At 53.7% G+C, this 23730-nt stretch overlaps 1 protein-coding gene across 2 annotated transcripts; it reads left to right on the top strand.

The window, feature by feature from the left end:
• Positions 1–8422: 8422 nt before the first annotated feature.
• LOC134401337 (uncharacterized) lies at positions 8423–11925 on the top strand. 2 transcript variants are annotated; one of them, XM_063130180.1, is made up of 5 exons: positions 8423–9205; positions 9332–9991; positions 11258–11416; positions 11680–11757; positions 11839–11925. In XM_063130180.1, exons 1-4 carry the CDS (start codon positions 8624–8626, stop codon positions 11701–11703), a joined length of 1425 nt encoding a protein of 474 aa, XP_062986250.1. In that variant the 5' UTR covers positions 8423–8623; the 3' UTR covers positions 11704–11757; positions 11839–11925. The 2 variants fall into 2 exon arrangements, with proteins under 2 accessions (XP_062986250.1, XP_062986251.1); XM_063130181.1 differs by lacking the exons at positions 11258–11416; positions 11680–11757; positions 11839–11925 and adding an exon at positions 10183–10358 and having other exon boundaries at positions 8424–9205; positions 9332–10147.
• Positions 11926–23730: the final 11805 nt, after the last annotated feature.

Below are 23730 nucleotides of genomic sequence, written 5' to 3' on the forward strand. Positions count from 1 at the left end.
CCCACACATTTGAGACAAGCAGACCCTGTACTTTTGCATGCCACAGTTCAACAACATTGAGGTGGTTTGCAGGGACGTGGGAAAACATTGCAGGTTCCTCTTCAGTGGACCAAGTCAAATGACCTGTTCACCAAAAGCAAGAAGCTTCCATAGGCAAAAGGAGAAAAATACAGACTCCAAGAAGCAGACAGGTTGCATGCAACAGAACTGGGTGATTATACATCTTTTACTGGCTGCATCACTTGATATCCTCTTAAAGCTAGACATGCTACCATGTGAGATTTAGGGCCTTGCTAGACCAGGTGTTAGCCTGGTGTGAGGACCGTGCTCATCCCTGTGCGTCCAAACGACGCACAGGGGATCCCGGCCTCAGGCAGGGGTCACACCGCCCTGGCACCGCGCTAACGGGAACTGCTGGTAGCGTGGTTCTTCCCGTGGTCCCGACCTCAGGTTGGGCTGAGGCTGGGACCGCGGGCGTGTAGCCAGGTCTGCCGCTTTTCCCAGCTCCACAGGACCGCTGCAGCCATCAGGGCTACGGTGGGGACATCGGGGGACATCGGACTTTGCGGGGGTGGGGGTGGACGGGAACGGAGAACGGGGCCTGGGGGGCGGGCGGGGGATAGGACTTTGTGGGTGGGGGTGGGGGGAACGGAGAATTAAAGAAACAAAAACCCGTACTTAACTTTTGTGGCTCCTGCCGCTTGAAAAATAATAATAATGGCGGCCGCAACGGCTCTCCTCCAGAGCTTGTCGCGGCTCCCGTCTGAATAAGAGCGAGACCTCGCGTTATTCCTAATGCGAGATCTCCCCTCCTCTCCTCCAGATTGTTACACAGGTCTAGCAAGGTCCTTAGAAGACTCACCAGCCAGGAAGCAAGACAAGAACCTCTTCTTAAACAAGAACAAACACATGAAACTCCCGAGTCCACCCAGGTACAACTGAGTTCAGTGGCAACTAGTAACTAAATTTATTTGTTTATTTATTAGATTTATCGACTGCCCGATTGACAAACGCTTTGCAATTACAAAAACACAAAACAGTAAAATAATGACCAGCGCAGTAATGAAGCCAATGACAATATATAAAAGAAGAAGACATGAAAAGCCTTAAGAGTGCAGTCATACGGGATCCCCACTCTATAGATGGTTCTGAGACCAGAAGCCTCCATCTAGCCCTGGCAGTCAGGGCGAGGGGCGGGAGGGAGGCATTTTTGCCTCCCTTTCTTGCTTTTTCGCATTCTTAGCTGGACGGGCCTCTGCGCCTCTCAGAGACTCTTGTGGACCAGGGAGATTCATGTCTCCCTTCTCCCCTTCCTTCCCTGCCTACCACCACACTCCCTTTCCTCCTCCGGGACAACTTCCATGGTCACGGCTGTGGCTTCAGAAAAGGAGCCACCATGTTGGGGGGTCCCTAGTTAACAGAGCCGGGGAAGATCCCCGCTCAGACCCCCCTCCCGCCACATAGAGATGATAGTTCTGTCTATGGCCTGTGGGAGGAGCTGTCTGTAATATCTTATGGCTCATCAGACTGAAGAGCTGTAGGATTGCGCTGCAAAGAGTAAGCAGTAAACCTGTAATAAAGGCAGCAAATTGAAGATCAAATGCCTGGCAGAAGAGGAAGGTCTCATCCTAGCGTCTAGATGCATAGTAAAGATGCCAGGCAGATCTCCCTAGGGTGGGCGTTCCACAGATGGGGTGGGTGGGGGCTACCACAGAAAAGGATCTTTCCCTGGTAGCCACCTGTCACATCGTTGTGCGCAGTGACACCCAGAGAAGAGCTTTCGAAGATCATCTTAGCGGTCAGGCAGGAACATTTGGGAGAAAGTGCTCCTTCAGGTAGACTGGTTTAAGGGCTTGGAAACCTACTGGGTTGAAGATCTACCCCAAGCAGGATAGAACACTTTGAAAATGGTATGAAAACCGTATATGGAGTGTGTCCCAACAGTTGTCAAAACCGTTTGAAACTGTTTTAAAGTAGGAGTGTGTAGAGCCTGCCTGGGCAACCAGTGCAGTTAACGCAGCGCTGGAATAAGAGGTTCAAAATGGCCAGTCCCAATAGGCAGCTCTGTTCCACATTAACTGACATTTCTGGCCCAGCGTCAGAGCGAGCCCCATGTTCCGTGCACTGCAATAATCCAGGCGAGTGGTTGCAGCTGGTATGTGATAAGGCTCGGGCAGTAGCTGATCCATGAGCCGAAACGGATCAGAGGCACTTCGTACCACGGTGGCTATTTGTGCCTCAAGTGACAGAGCTGGATCTCTGAGCACCCCCAGACTACAAATCTGCCTGTGGCATTACCCCACAGTTCTGTTCCCTTAGGTGTGTCTGTGGCTTTGTAGGTCTAGTGAGTGCAGAATGTGGGACTGAGTGGGTGGGGCTGATGATGCGGTGAAAGGGGGGCGGAGTATCAATGGGGGTCCGTTGGTTAGGAGTGGGGAGTGTCCGTTAGGGGTGTCAGTGGTGTGGAGAGTGAAAGGAGATGAGATTTTAAGAGACTTAAGATGACTGTTTTTATTAAAACTAGTAGTTTAAGCAGGTTAACTTGAATTCGAAGTAACTAAGATCTGGTAAACAAAAATAAACATTTTTATCTTTTGTTACCTCAAACCACATGTCTGCTTGGCTTTATCACCTGCTCTACAGTTACTATCATAAACACCTTATATAAAACCTTCAGCTTATTATCAGGGAGGATCTCTTCTCGATCCTCCCAGAGTGCAGGACACAGAATAACGGGCTCAAGTGAAAGGAAGCCAGATTCCAGCTGGACATCAGGAAAAACTTCCTGACTGTTAGAGCAGTACGACAATGGAATCCGTTACCTGGGGAAGTGGTGGGCTCTCCCACACTAGAGGCCTTCAAGAGGCAGCTGGACAACCATCGGTCAGGGATGCTTTAGGGTGGATTCCTGCATTGAGCAGGGGGTTGGACTCGATGGCCTTGTAGGCCCCTTCCAACTCTGCTAGTCTATGATTCTATGCCATACACAGTAAAACCTTTCCAGATTCTAGCCTTGACCCTCTATGAGGGAAAGGTTGGTGTTTTACCCTCCCCTCAGGTTGTTCAAGTGGTGGCGCTTGGCTGGAGGAGGGTTTGTGTGCAACAAGACCTGGGCTGTGAGGCCTGTGTCGTGACACTGCCCTTTCTAGCAGAGAGCAATCCCATTTAAAGCAGTTTGAACATGATGGAACTGGAGAGATGAACTGCTCACTAACGGAACCTTTGTCTTGTCTGAAACCTTTCACCATTTCCCCCTTATCTATACAGCCTCTTTTGCCACCCAATCTTGGGGGCCTGCAGAATGGGGGGGGGGCTGCATAAGGATGAGGAAATCAACAAAGTTGCCTCCCCCGTTTCCACCAGCAGGTTCCGGCATCAGGTTGCTATCCATTGGCAAAAGAAAAAAGAAAAGAGAAAAGGGAGGCATATTTTGTGCATACAAATATTTATTTTTTTACTTGGTGTGATTGGAGAAAGTGGTTTTAAACCGGCTGAATACCTTCCAAATGACATTATTTGCATATTCAGCAACAGGACATCTTCAGCATTACCCTCCAACCTAATGAACTCAGCATGGGAGGCGTTTGGCGAGAGGTGGGTAGCATTTCCCCTTGAATCTCCAAGGAATTTTCCTAATCAGAACCATCTTTTTTCCTTCTAAGCACTATTCATTTTTTCCCAGTTCTTCTAATAATTATTCATGTCTTCCTGGAGCTACATGTAGACGGCAAGACGAGCTGCAAGGCTGGGGTGTTTATTTGTGTGTTTGCTTTGGAGTGATGATTATGTGTCTAGTGAGGGCATAAAACAGGCAGAATTCCTCTCTTTTCCGTACATTATGGGTAGATGGAGGGGTGACCATGTGCATGGCTGTTGGGGATGGAAGAGATAAGGGGGCAGGCTGTGGTTGTGCCGTCTTGCTTGCTTCGAACAGGCTAGCTACAGGCCACAGGTACTAATTTGTCTAGACATTAAAGCCTGTGAGACTTTCCCACTTCCTTGGGCTCCTCTCATGGCCAAACTCTGAGCTCCATCACACGGGGAGGAAACACGCTCCCTACCATCGCTTCTCCACCCATGTTTTTGTGGCTCAGTTGTTGTTGTTGTTGTTGTTGTTGTTATTATTATTTACTACATTTATATACCACCCCATAGCCGAAGGTCTTTGCGCAGTTTACAAAAGTTTAAGAAGAGTGAACATTAAAAGCAAATATACAACATTTAAAACCGTGAAAAGCATAAAATACAAACAAAAACAGACCATATCCGTTTAAAACAACGATTCTGGGGTCAGATATAAAACTCAGCATATGCTGTTCGATGCCTGGTTCTGAGATCCTCCCCCTGGTTCCACACAACTGCCCCACGTCCAGGGACAGCACAGACACCTCTTTCTGTTTTGAAGCGGCAGGGCAAGTCCCACAAGAGTGAGGCCCCACTCCGTTAGAAATGTGTAGGGCCTCACCCCCTGCCCCTCCCTGCCATCCCAGGGCTGGTGAAATTGCTGCCTCCCCTGATGGGCACAGAGCCGTGCGGCATCCCTCTGTACCATTTCTGGGGCTGCACTTACTTGCAAGTAAGCGTGGCACCAGGCAGGACGGGGGCCCACACCTCCCCTGGTCACAGGACGATCCTGAAACTATGGGAAGAATCGGGTTTTCCCAGGGTTTCTTTATCCCTGGGAAAACCCATTCCCATCCCCCCTTTCACCTGGGAGTCCCTGTGCATCATTTGGACACACAGGGACTCAGCCATGACCAGCCACCAATTGGGCTGGTGTAGAAATGGCCCGAGTCATCACTGTCTTCTCCCAAGAGGCTTGGATACCTGCAACAGGGAGGGGAGATGTTTAAAGAACTAGAAGAAGGATATAGCTCACCGTGAATCCTTAAGCCATAAGTTGTGGCCTTTTGTTTCATCCCCCAAATGTGTCTATTCTGTCTACATCCCTGTGCCTGCATGAGAAGCTGCAAGCAGTTTAACAGAAGCAACTAGGGATGTGGAAACCAGAAAAACCCGAGTTTACCCAGGTTTTCTGAATCCCACCTTGACTTGTGGGGCTCCATCCGACGAGCGCGTTACTGGGCACTCACAGATTTTTCGCAGGTCCCACACGTGACGTCGGCTGCCTCCCATGCCCCTTCCGGCCTTCCTTGCAGGACAAAAAAAAAATCCCTCTGGGATGAATTACAGATCCTAGCACTGTTTTTCATCTATTAGCCGATATTGAAGCAAATATCTTGTAATCTATAGGAGTCGGGATTGGTTGGATCCTTGTTAGGTTTAAATAATAATAATAATAATAATAATAATAATAATAATAATAATAATAATAATAATTTATTTGTTACGCGCCTCTCCCTCCAGATCGAGGCACGGTACAACATAAATGCAAATGCTATAAAATACATATAATTAAAACATTTAAGACTAATACATTATTAAAAGCAGCACATTATTAAAAGGCATCTTAAAATTCAACTGGGTAGCCCTGCTGGAAGACATCAGTCTTTATGGCTTTCTTAAAATTCGGAAGACTGTTAAGTTGACGAATCTCTCCTGGCAGGTCATTCCATAATCTGGTAACGGCAGAAGAAAAGGTCCTCTGGGTAATAGTTATACTAGTACTTCTAGCGCGGGCTGTCCCTCCTTTCCACACGTCAGACGCGATGGGGAAAGGAAAGCCCCATCGCGTCCTGCATTTTTTTAAAAAAAGGTAAAGGGGCCATGTGCGCAGGAGCGCACCAACGAAAAGGTAAGTTGTTTTTTTTAAAAAAATAAAGGGTTCCCCACTCCCCCGTGCCCCCGATTCCACCCCACAATGTCTGATACCCCCTGCAGGCCCCCTTGCTTGCCCGCTCGCTCCATCACTCGCTACCCTTTTGCTCGCCCGCCCATCCGCTCGCCATGTCTGATGCCCCCTCCACCAGCACCCCGGCCGCCATCTCCCCCCCCTGGCTCCACTCTCCCCCCATCTCTCCTGCCGGGTCCGCTCTTCCCCCCCTGGCCCCCATCCCTCTCCCCCCCCCCCGCGTGATTCTCTTGCCCCCGGCTCGATGGGCAGCTTCTCCCAGCTACTCGTGAGTAAGCCGCGTAGTTGGGAAAAGCCGTGGAACCAGCTAGACTTTCCACAGCCCCGGGCTCAGCAAGTGGATCCGGTTAACCCGGGTCAAGGGAGGGTTTAGCCCGGCCTGACCCCGGGATCCCGTGTGCATCATCTGCACGCACAGGGGTGAGCCCGGGTTTCAGCCCGGGCTGAACTCTCATCTAGCAACAGCCCAAGTATTGGGTAGGGAGGTTCCATTCAGAATAAGTGGGAAGGGGGGCTTACTTGGCTCCGTTGTCTACCACAGTCCATGCAGCGGTGGGCAGCGGAGCCAGGGAAGAAAGCCATAAACACTAATCTCTTCCGGCAGGCCTACCCAGCTGAATTTTAAGATGCCTTTTTTAATGGTGTGCTACTTTTAATGATGCACTGGTTTTAAACGTTTGAATTAGTTGTATGTATTTTATGGTGTTTTTATTTGTGTTGTACCCCACCTTGATCCAGAGGGAGAGGCAGGAAACAAACAAATAAATAAATAAATAAATTATTATTATTATTATTCGGCCCCCAATTTTGTCCCCCTTTCCCCATTTACCTGCCTCCGCCGTCTGCTGTGGAGGCAAGTAAGTGGGGAAGGAGGGGCAAAATGGGGCCGAATATCAATCCAGACCTCCGGATCTCACTCCGGATCTGGTTCCGGAGCGGATCGGGGGAGGTCCAGATCGACCCGAACTGGTTCAGGCCCAATCTGGAAGGTCTGGGTTGGGAACCAAACCGGTTCGGGGGCCCTGTGCACAGCCCCATTTGAAACTAAGAACAAATCCCAACCAATCAAAATTAAAACCAGCAGCACGTTCCCTTTTCCACCTCCTCGCTCCCTTTGCGGGGCGGGGGGGGGGGGCATTCCGTTCCATCGCTTTCTAGAGCGATAGCTTACACCTCAATTTAACAAATTGCTACCCGCCAATAATAAAGTATAATGACTGTTTTTAGTAATAACATTCTCTTTCTGTCCGGGGGTGGACAGTCACACCTATGTGTAGTAATACCTATGTCGACCACGTGAGATGAGATTCTTTCACAGCCTTACTACATTTTCTTCACATACTGTTTTGGCCCTCTTAAATGATTGGCATAACAATAGACTTAGGGCGTGGCTAGGTGGGGGGATTTCCCGGGGAATTTCCCTGGGCATTTACATGATGCACAGGGGATCCCGGGAGCAGGGAGGGCTGATCCCTCCCTTGGCCTGGGATATCGCCTTACCCTTTTCACCCGCTTTTTCCACGGTCTTGGGATGATCCTGACACGGCCGAACGTGTGGCCGGGTGTCGTGGGTTGTCCCAGCTCTTCATGCGTAATCGCGAAGAGCCGAGACCTGGGCATGGGGCACAGATCTCCTTTGGAGCTTTGTGCCCATTTGGGGTGGGATGGGGGAGCAGGGAAATGTATTTCTAAAAAAACATTACATTTTGCGTTTGTGTGCTCGTGCGCTCCTTCTCCTTTAAAAAACAAAACAAAATGGTGGGTGCAACGTCCTCTCCCTCCTGGGACATCATGTGCCACGCGTAGACAGAGGGGGAGATCTCACAATAACCATATCGCGAGAACCTCCCCCCTCCGTCACGCTAGACCCGGTCGGTCTAACCATGGCCTCAGATTGTTTCTGTTACTATCCTTCTACGTGAAGGAGAAGTCCAAATAAAAGTGCTTAAAAACAGTCTACGCTTAATGTTCTATATGTCGGCTCATATTACGTCATGTCTCCTTAGCTTTTTTGCCCATTCATCTTCATCTATTTGGTAAGGATCTCAGCACAAGGGTTGAGCCCTCCAGTATTGGTCCTCTATCCCTGGGTCTTTGGTTGCGTCTCCTGTGCATGATTTCCCAGCTTCCTTCGTCTTCAGACTCCTCCCCATCCTCTTCTCTGTCTGCATCTTCAACGGAGACCCCTTCCGGGAGTTCTAGGGCGTTGCTAGACCTACCGGGTGTTTCGTCATTGAGGAGCGGTGAAAGCGGCTTTTCCCGTTCAGCCGTGACGCCTCATGATCCACACCTGCCTTCGATTTATGGCGGAAGTTTGCGCCGGTTGTGCTGCTGCCGCCGCGAGAACGGTTGCGCAGCCACACCGGCCTGATTGCCGCGGCTTTTTTTTTCGCTCGCTGCACGGTTTGCGCACGTCCGAAAGACCGCAAACTTGCGCAGCCGTCAGCGATGCCGCCGCCGGCCCTGGCGGCGGCAGCGGCGGCAGTGCCAGTGCCAGCTGAAGTGCTGCTGGTGCTGTTGAGGGTCAACATTGATGCGCTCACTTCCTGATGGGGGTCGTGGCGGGTGTCATATGACCCGAGGTCAATCGTCTGCATGGCCACTCTGTGCCTACATCTCCCATCATGCGTCTGAGGTGTCGGCGGCGATGACCGCCTCTGTGCCCTGTGCCCCATCCCAAGGAGCCAACCCACATCTGGCAGAAACAGCTGCGCCAGCGGAAGCGCATTGTCCGGATGCAGCATATCAGGGCAGCAGAGGTGGCTGTGTGTGCGCGTCTGTGCGGGAAACGATAGCCAAGAGAGGGCAACTATGCTCCCTGACGAGGACCGTGACGATCTTTGCGCGGCCATAGCCATGCTGATCTTGCTTCTGTCGGAGTATCAGCGCCTCCGTGCACAGGTGGCTGCCAGGCGGCGGCAGTTGCGGGAACAACTGGGGAGGTGGCTACTCCGCCGCAGCAAGCTGCGGGCCGCCCTCTGCCGAACGAGGCTAGCCATGCTGGCCGCGTATGGTGACTACGTCCGCGAGACACGCCGCCGCTTCTGGGTCCGGCCGAGGAGCAAGGACTGGTGGGAGAACTTTGTCCTGAAGGAGTGGGACGATGAGCAATGGCTGAGCCATTTCCGCATGAGCAGGGGCACCTTTTTTGAAATCGTGGAGGAGTTGCGGCCGCATCTGGACAGGAGGTTGACTGTCATGCGTAGACCTATCCCAGTGGAGAAACGCCTAGCCATCACCCTATGGAGGCTGGCTACCCCTTGCGTCTACAGGACCACAGCAGAGCAGTTCGGGGTAGGCTGCTCTACGGCGGCACAAATAGTCCTGGAGGTGTGCTTTGCCATGGAAGTGACCCTCCTATCTCGTACAGTCAAGATTGGGAACGTGGCAGAGGTGAGTGGGGGATGGGGGATGGGGTGGGGGAATGCGCTGGGAACAGGCACTCACTTTTGCGGAGGTCCGCAACTTCGGAACAATGGCGCTGTCACTAATATGCCCTTTGTGTTTTCTGCCCCACAGATCATGCATGGTTTTGGGGAGCTGGGGTTCCCTCATTGTGTGGGCGCGGTGGATGGCAGCCATATTCCTCTCCAATCTCCGATACACCAAGCCTCAGAATACATAAACAGGAAGGATGAGTACTCCATGATTCTGCAGGGGACCTGCGACCACAAGGGGCGGTTCATCAATGTGGAAATAGGATGGAGCGGCAAGAACCATGATGCCTATGTCTTTGCCAACTCAGGCCTCTGTGAGACGATGGATGCAGGTGTCTTCGTGCCTACCCATCCAACAATCAGATTGCACGGCCAGCAGATTCCACCCCTCATTATTGCGGATGGCGCGTACCCTTTGCGTGAGTGGTTGATGAAACCCTATGGTGGGGCACTCACTCCACAGCAAGCCCACTTCAACCGCTGTCTTAGGCGAGCACGCCTTGTGGTGGAGCAGGCGTTCGGCCGCCTCAAGGGGAGGTGGCGGAGCATAGGCGTGCGCCTGGAGCTGGCCGAAGAAAACATCCCTTCGGTCATCAGTGCTTGCGTCATCCTGCACAACATCTGCGAAACCAAGGGGCACGCCATGCTCGTGGAGGCGGCGGAGCACAATTCTGTTGAGCTGGCTACTCTGGGCGAGCCCTACGTCAATGAGGCCAATCGCCACACCCGGGAAGGGCACAAGGTGCGGGATGCTGTCAGAGAGTTCCTGTGGGCTAACCGCCGCTGACAGCCTGCCTCATAAAATTGGACTGTGCTTCTTCCCCTGTGCAGTCCTTCCAGTCCTTTACCCCAGAGTAACAGCCGTATGCCCACTTGTGTGCAATCAACTCTAGGCTATGTACGCCCAGATGTATGCAATAATATATATGCTAGGTACGCCCACATGTATGCAATAATATATATGCTATGTACGCCCACATGTATGCAATAATATATATGCTATGTACGCCCACATGCATGTTATTTACTGTTTACTCTGTACAGCACCATCTACAGTGATGGTGCTATATAAATTAGTAATAATAATAAACTCCAGTCAAACTGCGCAACGTGAAATCATCCTAAATGTAGCCCGAAGGGCAAACCGTGCTTATCACCATCGTCCGCTTATTTGCGGACGTCCGCAATCTCGGAAAACGTCAACAGGGGGAGCGTATGTCTCCGAAGGGCAAACCGTGCTTATTGGCATCGGCCGCTTCTTTGCGCATGTACGCAGTTCCGAAAAACGTCAACAGGGGGCGCGTACGTCAGGCCTACCCCGGTCAAGATGGAGCCTCGGAGGGTCGCCTACTGGCAGGAGCCCGAGATGGAGATGCTCCTTGAGCTCCTCCTGCAGTCTGGAAGGTCGGAGCGCCTCATGAGGAGCTCCAGCCTCCAGACTATTGATATTTTCAGGAGGGCTGCAAGGAGCCTCTCCATCGCGGGCTACTCCCGCACTGCTGAGCAGTGCAGGAGCAAGTTTAAAGGCCTAAAGGCGGCCTTCTTTGAGGCTCTGGAGTGCTACCGGGGTAGCCCTCCTAGGAGAGCCCAGCCCCCCTTCTACACCCTCCTGCACGAGTTGTGGGATCGGGCTGGGCGACCCTCGTGGGAGGAGCGCCGCCCAACAAGTAAGTACCCTTTGTATCACTGTGCCCCATCCCCCAACACTGCAGCCATGCTGAAGCTGCCCTGCACCACCTGCTATAATCATTGCCTGCCCCTCTGTGTGGTGGTTGCACTCAGCCTCATGCCAGTGCCTTGGCCAACTTGTCATTTCTCCATCCCAGCCCATGTATAATGCATGTTGGCAGCCAGGTGCAAAGCCCATCCCCCATCCTGGTTCCATGTAGGCAGTGGCCCCTAGAACTGCTTACCATGCCCATGTAATGTGGGTTCCAATGTGGCATCTCATTGCGCAATGAATGTCCTGGCCCACTAACTGATGCATACCTGCCTATTACCTTCACAGGGCTTCAACGTGCCCGCCTCCGGGCTGTGTGCCAGGAGGAGCCTGTTGCAGCTGAGGAGGAGCAGCACCCAGCAGAGGAGGGCAGTGGGGAGGGAGGCCCCCCTCCTGAGGCGGCCCCCCCAGAGCAACCTCCCTGCAGCCCACCCACCGCACCACCTGGTAAGTCCACAGCCCTACCACAAGCAGGGGTTGGTGCTGGTTCCACGCACCTTCTGTTTGGGGGCTTGGGGAAGAGGCTGCATTCATTGGAGAGGGAGTGGTGCACATCAGTCTAGTGGCATCCAAATGAACACGTATGTGGCCTCCTCCCTGCCAGGTTGTGCACCATTCCACCTGCCCACCCACTCCCTCACTACAGTTCTGGTTGTGCACTCCCCACTCCCATCCCTCACCTCCTCAACACCCCTTCTTTTCTGTGACAGGTGATGGAGCTGCTGTGGCTGTGACGCCAGATCTCATGCGGTCCTTCAGCCGCTTAGAGGGGGCGGTGCGCAGAACAAGTAAGTAGTGACTCTAGTGTTTGGTGTGCTCATGGGGGGGTGCTGCAGCATACATCACTAATACCATCTTTCCTTTCGCAGTGCGCTCCTTGGAACGGAGGGTCACCCGCCTGGAGCGGGACGTCCGGGCCATAAAGACATCCTGCAGGCAGGATGCTCACGAGCAGCAAGGCCCCTGACTGTGGCGTTTTTATTTTTTTATTACTGTGTTTGAAAATAATGGTTTTCATTAAAATAAAGCTTTCCTTTGTTGTTGTTATAAAAAATTAAAAATTTTCTAATGTTTATAAAAAAAAATAAATCTAATATATTTTGCTTAAAGGTGTGTGTGCGCTTCTATGCAGTGCTTGGCCAGGGTCCCTGGCAGGAGTAGGAGGAATGGTGAGCCACCCCACCCCACTCCACCCCACACTCAATACTACCTTCCCCCCTTCATGGGGAGTAGGGCTGGCGCTCCTTGGGATTACGCTTCGGCCACTCCCTGCGCTGCTGCTTGGCAGGTGGGCTGTGTGGTTCCCCACGCACTGCAGGGGGAGGTGCTGCAGGCTCCAGGTGCCTGCTCCTGGCCTTTCCATTCCCCCCCACCGCTGCTGGGGCTGCCTTGGCCCTGGTCTCAGGCCCCACAGCCGGTGGGGCTGCCTTACCCTTGCCGTGAGTCCCCCCAGCCGGTGGGGCTGCCTTGGCCCTGGTCTCAGGCCCCACAGCCGGTGGGGCTGCCTTGGCCCTGGTCTGAGCCCCCCCAGCCGGTGGGGCTGCCTTGGCCCTGGTCTGAGCCCCCCCAGCCGGTGGGGCTGCCTTGGCCCTGGTCTCAGGCCCCCCAGCCGGTGGGGCTGCCTTACCCTTGCCGTGAGGCCCCCCAGCCGGTGGGGCTGCCTTGGCCCTGGTCTCAGGCCCCACAGCCGGTGGGGCTGCCTTGGCCCTGGTCTGAGCCCCCCCAGCCGGTGGGGCTGCCTTGGCCCTGGTCTCAGGCCCCCCAGCCGGTGGGGCTGCCTTGCCTTTTGCCCTGCCTTTCCCCCCCTGGGATGGGGCACAAAGAGGTTGCTCCTGGGGTGGGGATGGGGTGTCCTCCCTCTGGGGTGGGGATGGGGTGTCCTCCCTCTGGGGTGGGGATGGGGTGTCCTCCCTCTGGGGTGGGGATGGGGTATCCTCCCTCTGGGGTGGGGATGGGGTCTCCTCTCTCTGGGGTGGGGATGGGGTCTCCTCCCTCTGGGGTGGGGGTTCGGGAGCCTCCTCCCAGAGTGGGCCAGGGAGTAAGTGTTCCGCTGGGTCCCTGCCTCTCACTCCACCAGTTTGTGGGCCAGTAAGAGGCAGTGCCCTCACAGGGCGATCCCTATGCCTAGGGGGGCCAGTCCTCAGACCACGCATGCCACCGACCAGCTCCTCCAGACAGGTGGCTACCCTATCCACACAGCGCACCATTGCTGCCGCATTTTCAGCATCTACTTGGAGTTGCTGCCTTGCGATGTCCAGATATTCGCTGAAGTTGTCAGAGTCACGCTCAAGGATTTGGAGGATGCGGGCGTTGTCTGCTGCTGCCTGGCGCATGATCTCCAGAGCAGCATCTCCTCCTCTCCTCTGGGAGCGACGGTTGCGAATCTCTGCAAGGCGAGAGGCAGGTGACAGGGTGGCCCTGGGGTTTGCCACCCCTGGATCTGTGTGGAGAAGGTTGGCTATTCAGACACATGCGGCAGCACTGAACAGGGGAGGTGAGGATCAGGTGGAGTGTGCAGTGCCATACAGATACACCACCACCTTAGGCAAGCACACTGCTGCACATCTAGCCGCCCAATTGCACAAGAGGGCACAGCAGGTGAAGTGCCCCTTCCTGCCTGGCAGCGAAAGGGTGTGGTTGTGCGCCTAGAACTGCCCTTAGCAACTAAGCAGCTGGCAGTGGTGCTGGTGGGTGGCTAACTCACAACATTGCATTCCAGCCCCAGACTTCTGCTGTTCTGTTATCTGTGAGAGCCGTTCCCATGGCTGAGGAATGCTGACTCCCACTCCCACTCCCACAGCATCGACCTTGGTGCATCTGGGGAATTGCAGGCTCCTTCCCAAGATCTTCCCCCACTGCTCCCCTCCTGTTGGTGTGATGGACTGAAGGCAGTTCAATCACACCCACCCACCACACTAACTGCACCTTCCCCCATTCAGGGCATTCAGCACAGGGCACCTGCCAGGGTGCCGTGTAGATCCTTGCCTACCTACATCTGGCCACACACCTGTGTGTTAGTGCTGCCATGTCCCCAGCATGTCTGAGTGGTTGCAGGAGCACACATGCACACCTGAGGAGTGCAGAGTACTCACCAGGAGCACGTCCTCTATCTGGGCTGTCCCTGGAGCCACCTTCAGTGGGTTGTGGGGGGCCTGTCAAGGCAAAGTCAGGCCTATGTCACACTCATACCTCACCATTTGCCAGTCCACCCTCTACCAAGGATCAATGCCCATGGTTGTGGGGATGCTGTATGGTGGGCACATACTCACAGTTCAGTCCAGTCTGCCTGCTGGTGCCTTCACCTGCTTCGCTGTCAGAGTCTGCAGCTACATTACCGGATTCTTCATCATCTGGTGGCATGTAGGAGAAAGCATTGGAGGTAGGGGGAAGGGCAGCTTCCCCTCCCCAGAGATGCAGGGGCCTCAAATGCAGCCCTTCCAGGCCCCCCTCCTCCAGGCATTTTGCGTGGAGAAGAGAGGATTCCCACTGGCATGGGATGCTGTGCTGGTGCCCCCACCTCCCGCCCCCTACCAGCAAGCCTTTGGGGTGGCTCTGCAGTCCCATTGCCGAAGTTGGTGGGGAGGTGTAGGGGTGGGCTTGGGGAGGCAGACGGGCACACTCACCAGCTGATGTGTCTTCGTCCACATCCCTGCTGAGTGAGGTGGTTTCGCTGGCGTCCTCACACATGTCCTGGGAGCCCACAGGAAGAGAGGGTGGTGGCTGAGTGGCTCGGGAAGTTACACGTGTGGACTGTGTCCGAGTAATTGTCAGACTGCCTGCCACGCGTTTGGGGCGCGTCGTGGTATCCCCACGGAGAATGGAATGTAATTTCTCATAGTAGGGGCACGTGGTGGCATTGTTGCCTGACCTCTCATTATGGTTCCTTACACGCCGGTACTCTGACCGCAAGCTCTTGGTTTTAGTGCGACACTCTTTGGCGGTTCGGTTATGGCCTCTCCTGGCCATCTCCCGTGCCACTTCTTCAAACACATTAAAGTTGCGGTGGCTAGCCCTCAGCTGCTGCTGAATCCTTTCTTCTCCCCAAATGTCCAGCACATCTAGGATCTCATGGTGTCTCCATGTCACGCCCCGCCCTTTTGGCCCCATGCCTGATACCTATTCAGGGGCTAAGCAGAGAGAACGGGGCTCGTTACTTTCCGCATCGGAAGGGCAGGGGAGTGCAGTGAACCATTTTAAAGGGGCTTCCCTCACCTGCTGCCGGGTGGCCGCTGGAAGATGACCGCCCACCCTCGCTTGCTGCCCTCTGGCAGCCGGTTCCCTCCAGCTGGCTGCCCACCCACACCCACAGTAGCTCACCAGCCACTTTTCCGGTCCTCCGGTCCTGCGCGAAATGTAGTTATGGGAATAAAATAGCCGCTCCGCCGCGCTGCCCCAGCTGGCGGACTGCGCGCAAATGGTGGAGGCGGCTTGACCGAAGCCGCTGGCCACTCCCCTAAGCACGCCTTTTCCTGACCCTACATCTGCATGGGCACTCTGCATGGCCACTCTGTGCCTACATCTCCCATCATGCCTCTGAGGTGTCGGCGGCGATGACCGCCTCTGTGCCCTGTGCCCCATCCCAAGGAGCCAACCCACATCTGGCCGTAGCCATGGCAGCAGCCCACAAACAGCTCTGCCCTCTGCCAGCCTGGTACCCACACTAACAGGCAGCGTACAGCACCGCCATTATGCGGCCACGGTAGCTGCCCACCGCAAGGAGTCACCAGCCACTTTTCCGGTCCTCCGTTCCTGCGCAAACTGTCACTGGGGAAATAAAAAAAAAAAGCCGCTCCGCCGCGCTGCCCCAGCTGGCGGACTGCGCGCAAATGGCGGAGGCGGCTTGACCGAAGCCGCTGACCACTCCCCTTAGCACGCCTTTTCCTGACCAGTGCCGACCGCAGTGACCTCACATCCTCCCACACGTACTCCGAATTACCGCGGGACAGCAGGAAAAGGCGCACTACAACTCACTTTTTTAAAGTCGGGAGAAAGAGGCTTCACCGCGGGATAACGGCGGATCCTCGTGAACGTCATCTGGAAGCCTCGACGTGGCTGCGGAAGGTAACGCGCGCTAGAGCCTCGTCTAGTAACGCCCCTAGTCTCAGATCTTTCCACATTCAAGCCACTTCTTGCTTGCTTGTCGCTATTGGTGTGATCCCTTCATTTGGCACCATCAGATGGAAGGAGCCACCACCACCCCAGCAAATATCTGTAGTCTGCCTTTTGCAGTTTGAAGGCGTCGGGTCTCAGTTGCCGCCGTCACGGCAGTATCTCCAGCACCAAGTCTTGCAATATCATTACAGCTGCACCATTCTGCAGGGTTTCCTTCAGTTCCCTCCGTCTTTGCTGCAGGATCTCTTGCAAAGCGCACAATTCCGTCTCTAGGAGAGTTTGCAGCCTTCCTCCTCGGCCCCAGAGCTCTGTGAGCACTTCCAAAGGCATCTGGGGCCGTTGGGAAATCCGGGACCATGGAAGAAAAGCCACTTTGCTAACAGGTCTTTCATGTTGTCTCCTTCTGCATCTTCTGCAAGGCCACGCAGGCGCAGGTTACATCTGTGACCTTGGTTCTCCGTTTCTTCCAGTTTGTATTTTGTTTCTGCATTTTGCTTTCTAAGATTCTCCTCAGGCTGTGTGATCTTTATTACTGCTGTTGTTTTTCACTTGTTCTATCGTTGTGTGTAAAGTCCCCAGTTGAGTTTCCAAAATCGCTGTCCGAGTTTCCTTCCGTTCTTGCTTAAAAGCAGTAAGGGGCTGATCTATTTCCTCCTTAAGAGCTTTTGCCCAGACATCTCGCCCTCAAAGGTCCTCAATGATGACGGCCTCTGGATGAAAGGGAAGAAAAGAAGAGCTTCAGAGCCTGAAAGCAAGGGGAACTGCAGAGGTCGCACTCAGAAGCGACAGTCCTTGGGGGTGTTTTAGTGAGATTGGGGAAAGAGGTGGTTCAGCCTCCTTGGGGGAATCTCTCTCCTCAAAACTGGAGGCTGTGGGGTGCTAGGGGCAAATACTGATGAACTGTCTTGGGACAGGGAAGGCTACGGTTCCTTCTTTCCTTCTGGACCTCAGGTAGCCTAGCACAGAGCCTCTTTCGTGCCCCTGCCCTGCATCTCCTCCTCCTCTGTTGCCAACTTACCCCTTTGGCGATGGAGGAGCTCTTGATAGGCCAGGAGGGCTTCTCTGGCCTGCTGACGGATCTCCTCCCTCTCGTGAGAGAGCAGCCCTCCAACTTCCCCCAGGAGCCTGCGAATGGTGGATTCTTCTCCCGACATCTAGGGGGAAAGAAAACAAGACAGATCTCTACCCACACTTCTCTCGCGGGTGGACCCTTGGCCTCACGGGGCCTCTGTAGGACAAGCCCTCCATGGGAGCTGTCATGGGACCTGGCATTGGGATGGGGGGTTAACCCTTTGCCCCTGACAGTGGCCCTGGTTTGGTGGCCCCCACCCTTGCTCCTTCCATGGAGGAGACAGCTCCCTTTCCTCCAAGAGCAGCTTGGGTCCACTGCTTTGGAGTCTCCTCCGGTCCCAGTCCAGGGCTCCAGCCATGCCCGCAAGTATTGCTACTCACATCCAGGTTCTGCATCTTCTGGGCAAATTGGAGGAGGGCTGTCCCACAGCTCAGGGCCCTCCACCTTTCCACGTCATCCACAGACTGGGCCCAGTAATGGATGTGCTGTGGAGAGAAGCAGGAGCTCAGAATCCAGGCCGGACCTTCCCATTTGCATTGGGGGCTTTGAGTTGGGCATCCTCACATGCCTTGCGAGCCAAATCAAAGTCCTCCTGCAACCCCACTCACCTCCAGAATGAAGAGCAAATGGCCGACGGTTGGCTCTCCGGTCAGCAAGCCCCTCAGCATGAACTCAGCTGTTTCGAATCCATACGATTTGAAGAGGCGCTGAAAGGAAAGTGAGCGTTAGACCAGAGTGCCGGCACTGAAGCCCCTGCCTGCCATTCGCCCATGAGTCTCCCTTCTTCCGGGTCAAGGGAGCCATGCTATGCCTTCGTCTTTAACAGAGGTGGGCGAAAGCGCGCCCTGCTGGAAAAGGGCCCGAGAGAGGAAGAAGCTCACGCCACACCAAGGAACTTTGGGGCACGAAGGTCTCCTCCCTCCCTCCTCCCTCCTTTTCCCCTCTCTCTGGAGGTCAAGGTGGGCGACGGAGACACAACATCATCAGAGGGGCCTGCAGGCCTGGAGGTTTTGCCTTCCCCCAGGCCGCAGAAAGCCCTGTGACTCCGCTTCGCCAAGGAACCCGCCTTCCTCTAACAGTTCCCTGGGCAGATGCTGCAGCTAAGGAACGGGGGCGCCCTTCCCGCCTTCCCTCCGGAACAGACACCTGCCCCCGAGCCTATAGCAGACGGCCACAACTTCTGGTCCAGAGGGGAGCCAAAGCTCCGGAAACCGCCTCTGCCCATCACCAAAGCCTTTGGGGAGGATTTACCTGTTGCCGAGGGGCTGCTCCAGGCCTTGGATGGTTGAGGACCTCATGGAGAACCAACCGCAAGACGTGGGACTCCAGCTCCCGGTTGAAGGCTCCCCAGGTTTGGCTGGGAGGAGAAAAGAGAAAGGAATTGGCTGTTACTCAGGCTTGTCCAAGGACCGTCGGCTGGATATCCCCCCAGCCCCACTCACGCACACAGCCCTGTCCTTCGGAGAGGCCTTCCGTGCTGGCAGAGAGCACTGCCTAAAAGCTCTCCTCCCTCCTTGACCAAAGCCGCCAGAGGGGTGAGGGTGAAGAGACCAATCCGTGTCCCCCTGCAGACCCCATCAGCCATCGTCGTACCTGAGCCCGTAAATGGCCTTCATGGCACATGCCAGGAGGCAGTGTGGCAGAGACTGTCCCGGCCTGGTTTCCATGGCCACCTGGGGGAGATGGCGACAGGGAGAAGGCAAACGATGAGATTCAAGGCCCTCTCAAGGCCCAGCCTGCCCCAGGAGGGAGATTTCACCAGCCTTCCCAATGGCGGGCAGGGGCTGCAGCGCACTCACCGCTATGGCCTCCACCAGTTCCTCCGCGGAGCAGGGGAACGCCAGGGCCCTCCCCCTGCTCTTCCGGGTGGCTGTGCACGCTGCGATGACGGCCCGGAGGAAGAGGAATTTCGCCTTGCAGTCAAAATGCTGGAAATTATAAGGAAAGGATTGCTAGTACAACTCTGCCCCCCCTCCCCCCTCCGTCCCCCCCCTCACAACGTTGTTCGCAGGCATCTCACAGGTCATGGAGGCGGAGGAGAAGAGGAGACGAGCTGGGCTCCATCCCCCTCCCCGAGCGTGACCAGGCCCTCTGCCCTGCCAGTCCTGGAGGCCCCAGCCACCACGGGCCCTAAGTGACCTGTACCTTTTCTCCAGCTTGGACCTGCTGTGCAAAGGCGAAGATGGTGTCCATCAGGCCAGCGAGATCTTCCTCCGTACGGGTCTGCGGCAAAGAGGTGGTGGAATCCAAGCCTGCCGTAGAGTCAACAGAGGGAGGTCAGGGCTGGAGGAAGGGCTGTGTCCTTCCCCCTTCCAAAGACAGGCTGCTGCCTTCCTGTGAGACCTTGGGCCTCCGGACAGGCCTCCCCCCAGCCCTCCCCCCAAGCCCTGGCCATCACCTCACCTGATCCCTCCGATGCGGCCTGCTGGTCCACTTCCAGGGCCTCCAGCCTCCGGCGCAGGGTGCACAGGTCCAGGGCCTTCCTCCGCGCCGGAGGTTTCAGCCCCAGTGGGTGGACTTGGATCGTCTTACAGCAGCAGAACTGCCTCCAGAAGGGCCTTGGAGGGGCTGCAGGCGATGCCAACCCTTTCTTGAAGCTGCTGCCTTCCTCTGGGTGCACTTTATTGCGCTGAAAAAGGGTTCGCAGCTTCTTCAGCCTAAAACAGAGAAGGCGGAAAGTGAGAAATGGGGAGTGCAGGTCCTAAGCCCCAGGCAAGACTGCTCTGAGTGGAGGCCGAAACACCTGGAGACCACATTGGGTCACATGAGGTTTCTTCAGAATGGCCATAAGAAAACAATGGGCCTCTCTGGCAGCCCCAGAAAATCATGGGGAGCCCCAAAATTCTCGTAGAGGCTTGCAATAAGGCCCTAAGCATGCTAAGAGTTTTTGCTTCAGGCGTGCTCCATGGAACGGCCCCTATGCTGCGCACAGGTACATGGGGTTTCTTCAGAATGGCCATAGGAAAGCATGGCGCTATCTGGCAGCTCCAGAAAATCAGGGGGAGCCCCAAAATTCTCGTAGAGGCTTGCAATAAGGCCCTAAGCATGCTAAGAGTTTTTGCTGCAGGCGTGCTCTAGTATGCTTAGGGTCTCTTTACAAGTGTCTATGAGAATTTTGGGGCTCCCCCTGATTTTCTGGGGCTGCCAGATAGCGCCATGCTTTCCTATGGCCATTCTTAAGAAACCTCATGTGCCTGTGTGCAACGTGGAGGACATTCAAACGGAGCATTCCTGCAGCAAAAACACTTAGCATACTTAGGGTCTCATTACAAGCCTCTACGAGAATTTTGGGGCTCCCGCTGATTTTCTGGGGCTGCCAGAGAGGCCCATTGCTTTCTTACGGCCATTCTGAAGAAACCTCATGTGTCCTTGCGCAATGTGGGGCCCATTCCAATGGAGCACGCCTCCAACAAAAACTCTTAGCATGCTTAGGGTCTTATTACAATTCTCTATAAGAATTTTGGGGCTCCTCCTGGTTTTCTGGGGCTGCCAGATAGGCTCATTGTTTTCTAACGGCCATTCTGAAGAAACCTCGTGTGCCCGTGCGCAATGTGGGGGCCATTCCAGTGGAGCATGTCTCCAGCAGCAACTCTTTGGATCCTTAGGGTCTTAGTTCAAATCTCCATGAGCATTTTGGGGCTCCCCCTCTTTTCTCTGTGCCTGCTTGTGACAGCCTAAAGCAGTGGTTCTCAACCTTCCTATCATAGAATCATAGAATCATAGAATAGCAGAGTTGGAAGGGGCCTACAAGGCCATCGAGTCCAACCCCCTGCTCAATGCAGGAATCCACCCTAAAGCATCCCTGACAGATGGTTGTCCTAATGCCTAATGCCGCAACCCTTTAATACAGTTCCTCATGTTGTGGTGACCCCCAACCATAAAATTATTTTCGTTCTTCTCTACACAATCCATTGTCATGGGATGGTTTGCTAATGAAAATAATACATAACAATAGCTTTAATAATACAAAAGATGATACATGACATAGTTCAGTCAATACAGTTTGTTAAGACCATCGGAAATATGTGTTTTCCAATGGTCTTAGGCGACCCCTGTGAAAGGGTCATTCGACCCCCAAAGGGGTCTCGACCCACAGGTTGAGAACCGCTGGCCTAAAGCTTTCCTATGGCCATTCTGAATGACACCCCATATTCTGGCTGTGCGCAGGGGGGGGCAAGTTCAATGCAACATGGATCAGGCACAGAGTCTTAGGATGCTTGGGTTGCTAATGTCAACCTCCTCAGGGATTTTCAGCTTCATCTGGTTCTTAAGGGGCTTAAACTCTTTGGATCCTTAGGGTCTTAGTTCAAATCTCCATGAGCATTTTGGGGCTCCCTCTCTTTTCTCTGTGCCTGCTTGTGACAGCCTAATGCTTTCCTATGGCCGTTCTGAATGACACCCCATATCATGGCTATGCCCAAGGGAGGGGGGCAAGTTCAATGCAACATGTAGCAAGCACAGAGTCTTAGGATGCTTGGGTTGCTAATGTCAACCTCCTCAGGGATTTTCAGCTTCATCTGGTTCTTAAGGGGCTTGTGGTATCATTCCCATGTATCCCTATGGCTACTTTGAAATGCAGGCCTGCATTGTTGTAAGGAGAGGGTGCTGGAGGGGGGGGGATATGTAAACATGGTAATAATCTGTGGCAGTTTTTGGCAACCCCTCCTCCACTTATTTTGGCCTTTTTGAACTGGTGGCTCTGAAGCATTGCATGAAACTGCAGTCACCTTCCCTTTATTGTATTCGGTTTTCTTTTTATGTTTGGAGATGATCCCTAGAAACCACTGTGTTGGGGGTCATAGGAATTGTTCCCCAAAACCACTTTGTTAGTTTGTATTTTGATTCTGTGTGGTTTTCTATGAAAACTAAATGTTTAACTCCTTTAAGTTATTTATTTATTTATTTATTTATTACATTTATACACCGCCCTATAGCCAAAGCTCTCTGGGCGGTTTACAAAAGTTAAAAACAGTAAACATTTTTAAAAGTTTGTTAGCTGACAGCATGATGCTAGGTTTGAGGAATGCAGCCATTTTTATTTTTATGTCTATTCTTTGTTCATTATTAATATTTGATAGTCGTATAAAGAAAAAATAGTTTCAGTTGAACCTGTTGGCAAATTGTTTAGAAAAGAGTAGTTGGCATATTCAGGTATTTTCCCATGTAGTTTTTTCTTCCTATTAAGCTTTCTAAGCTCTTCAGAACGGCCTTAAATGTTGTAGTCCCAACAAAAACTCAAGTGTTCTTCTTCAATTCACCGAGAATACTCTCTGTTCTCTTTGTTCCCAATACCAAGAGGAGGCTCTCTCTTCACTGATTTTAATTTGAAGATGATCCCTAAACTCCTTCAATGGTTTCCTATGGCCATTCGGAATGACACAATGCATTTCAATGGCCATTCGGTGTCCTTCGGTTTAGTACGTCCCCGGAATCCCCCCACATACCTAGCATCATTTGAGGGTGTGGCGGGATGGGGGGGGATACCGCTAAGCCCTCCCCTAAATGCCGAGGACAATTTGGAGAAAATTCTGCCAAGTGTCCTTTTTGTTGTTGTTCTTATTGTTTTTCAAGAGCGCCCCAAAGCCCAAACTCTCTGGGCCAATTACAGGGTTCAACAGTGGGTACCCTGGGGAAGGGGTCTCAGGTAAGATTAAGAAACCACCCCCCAAAACCCTTCCAGCCCCACCCTAGGTCAGCAGTAGGACAGGCCTTGGACCTCAAGCATTTATAACACACACACACACACACAGATTTTGACCTGGCCATGAGAGAGAGGTGGGAGAGCCCCCCTAGGGTGAGAAGGAGACTCTAAATAAGTACTCACATCTTTGAGGATTCAGTGTCTCCGTCTAGCTCCGAAACCTCCCTCTCTCAGCTGCCTCTAACTATGTAGAAACTGGAGTCCTAACTCTATCTGATGGTTTCAACAATCCCAATGTCACTGACTCTCTAAGCTGCCTCTACCACCCTCTACCGCTCTCCACCACCTTCTCCCACACTCTCTAGCTCTCTCTAACTGCCAAACGCGCTCCCACTCTCTCCTCCGCTCCCTCTCGCTCTCTCCTCACTACCCACAAAGACCTCCTCCCCCCCAGGCCTCCTGCAGCCCTTCCAGCTGGGGGTCGTGTCACAATGGAAGACATGCCGCCATCACTTAGCAACCGTGCTCAGCCATGGCCAGTGTTCCGCTCAGTACTGGTGGGTTTAGTGGGGGGCTAGGGCCTGTGGTTTACAAGGGTGCCCAACATTGGCCTGGCCTCCCTAGCCAGGCCCGTTTTGTGGCCACCCGAGTTCTGCCCCTCTCTTCCAGGCACATGGGTGCCCCTGCAGACTCCTGGATGCGTTGTCTGCTCAGAGGGAGCGTCACCACGGGAAACCCTCCAGCCAGCTAAGGAGCGGACTGGGGGCCTTCCTTGCAGGGGAGGTGGCCACGTGGCTTATGGGAATATGACTATGAGGGGATGAATTTCACAACTTCCTCCTTAGGTTTCTGACACTTAGGACCTCTTCATATGATTAGCTGCAGGAAGATTCTGTCTTTACACTTCTGTTTCTTTCAGTCCTTCCAAACTGTCAT

This window comes from Elgaria multicarinata, chromosome 7 (genome assembly GCF_023053635.1).
Source record: "Elgaria multicarinata webbii isolate HBS135686 ecotype San Diego chromosome 7, rElgMul1.1.pri, whole genome shotgun sequence".
Lineage (NCBI taxonomy): Eukaryota > Metazoa > Chordata > Lepidosauria > Squamata > Anguidae > Elgaria > Elgaria multicarinata.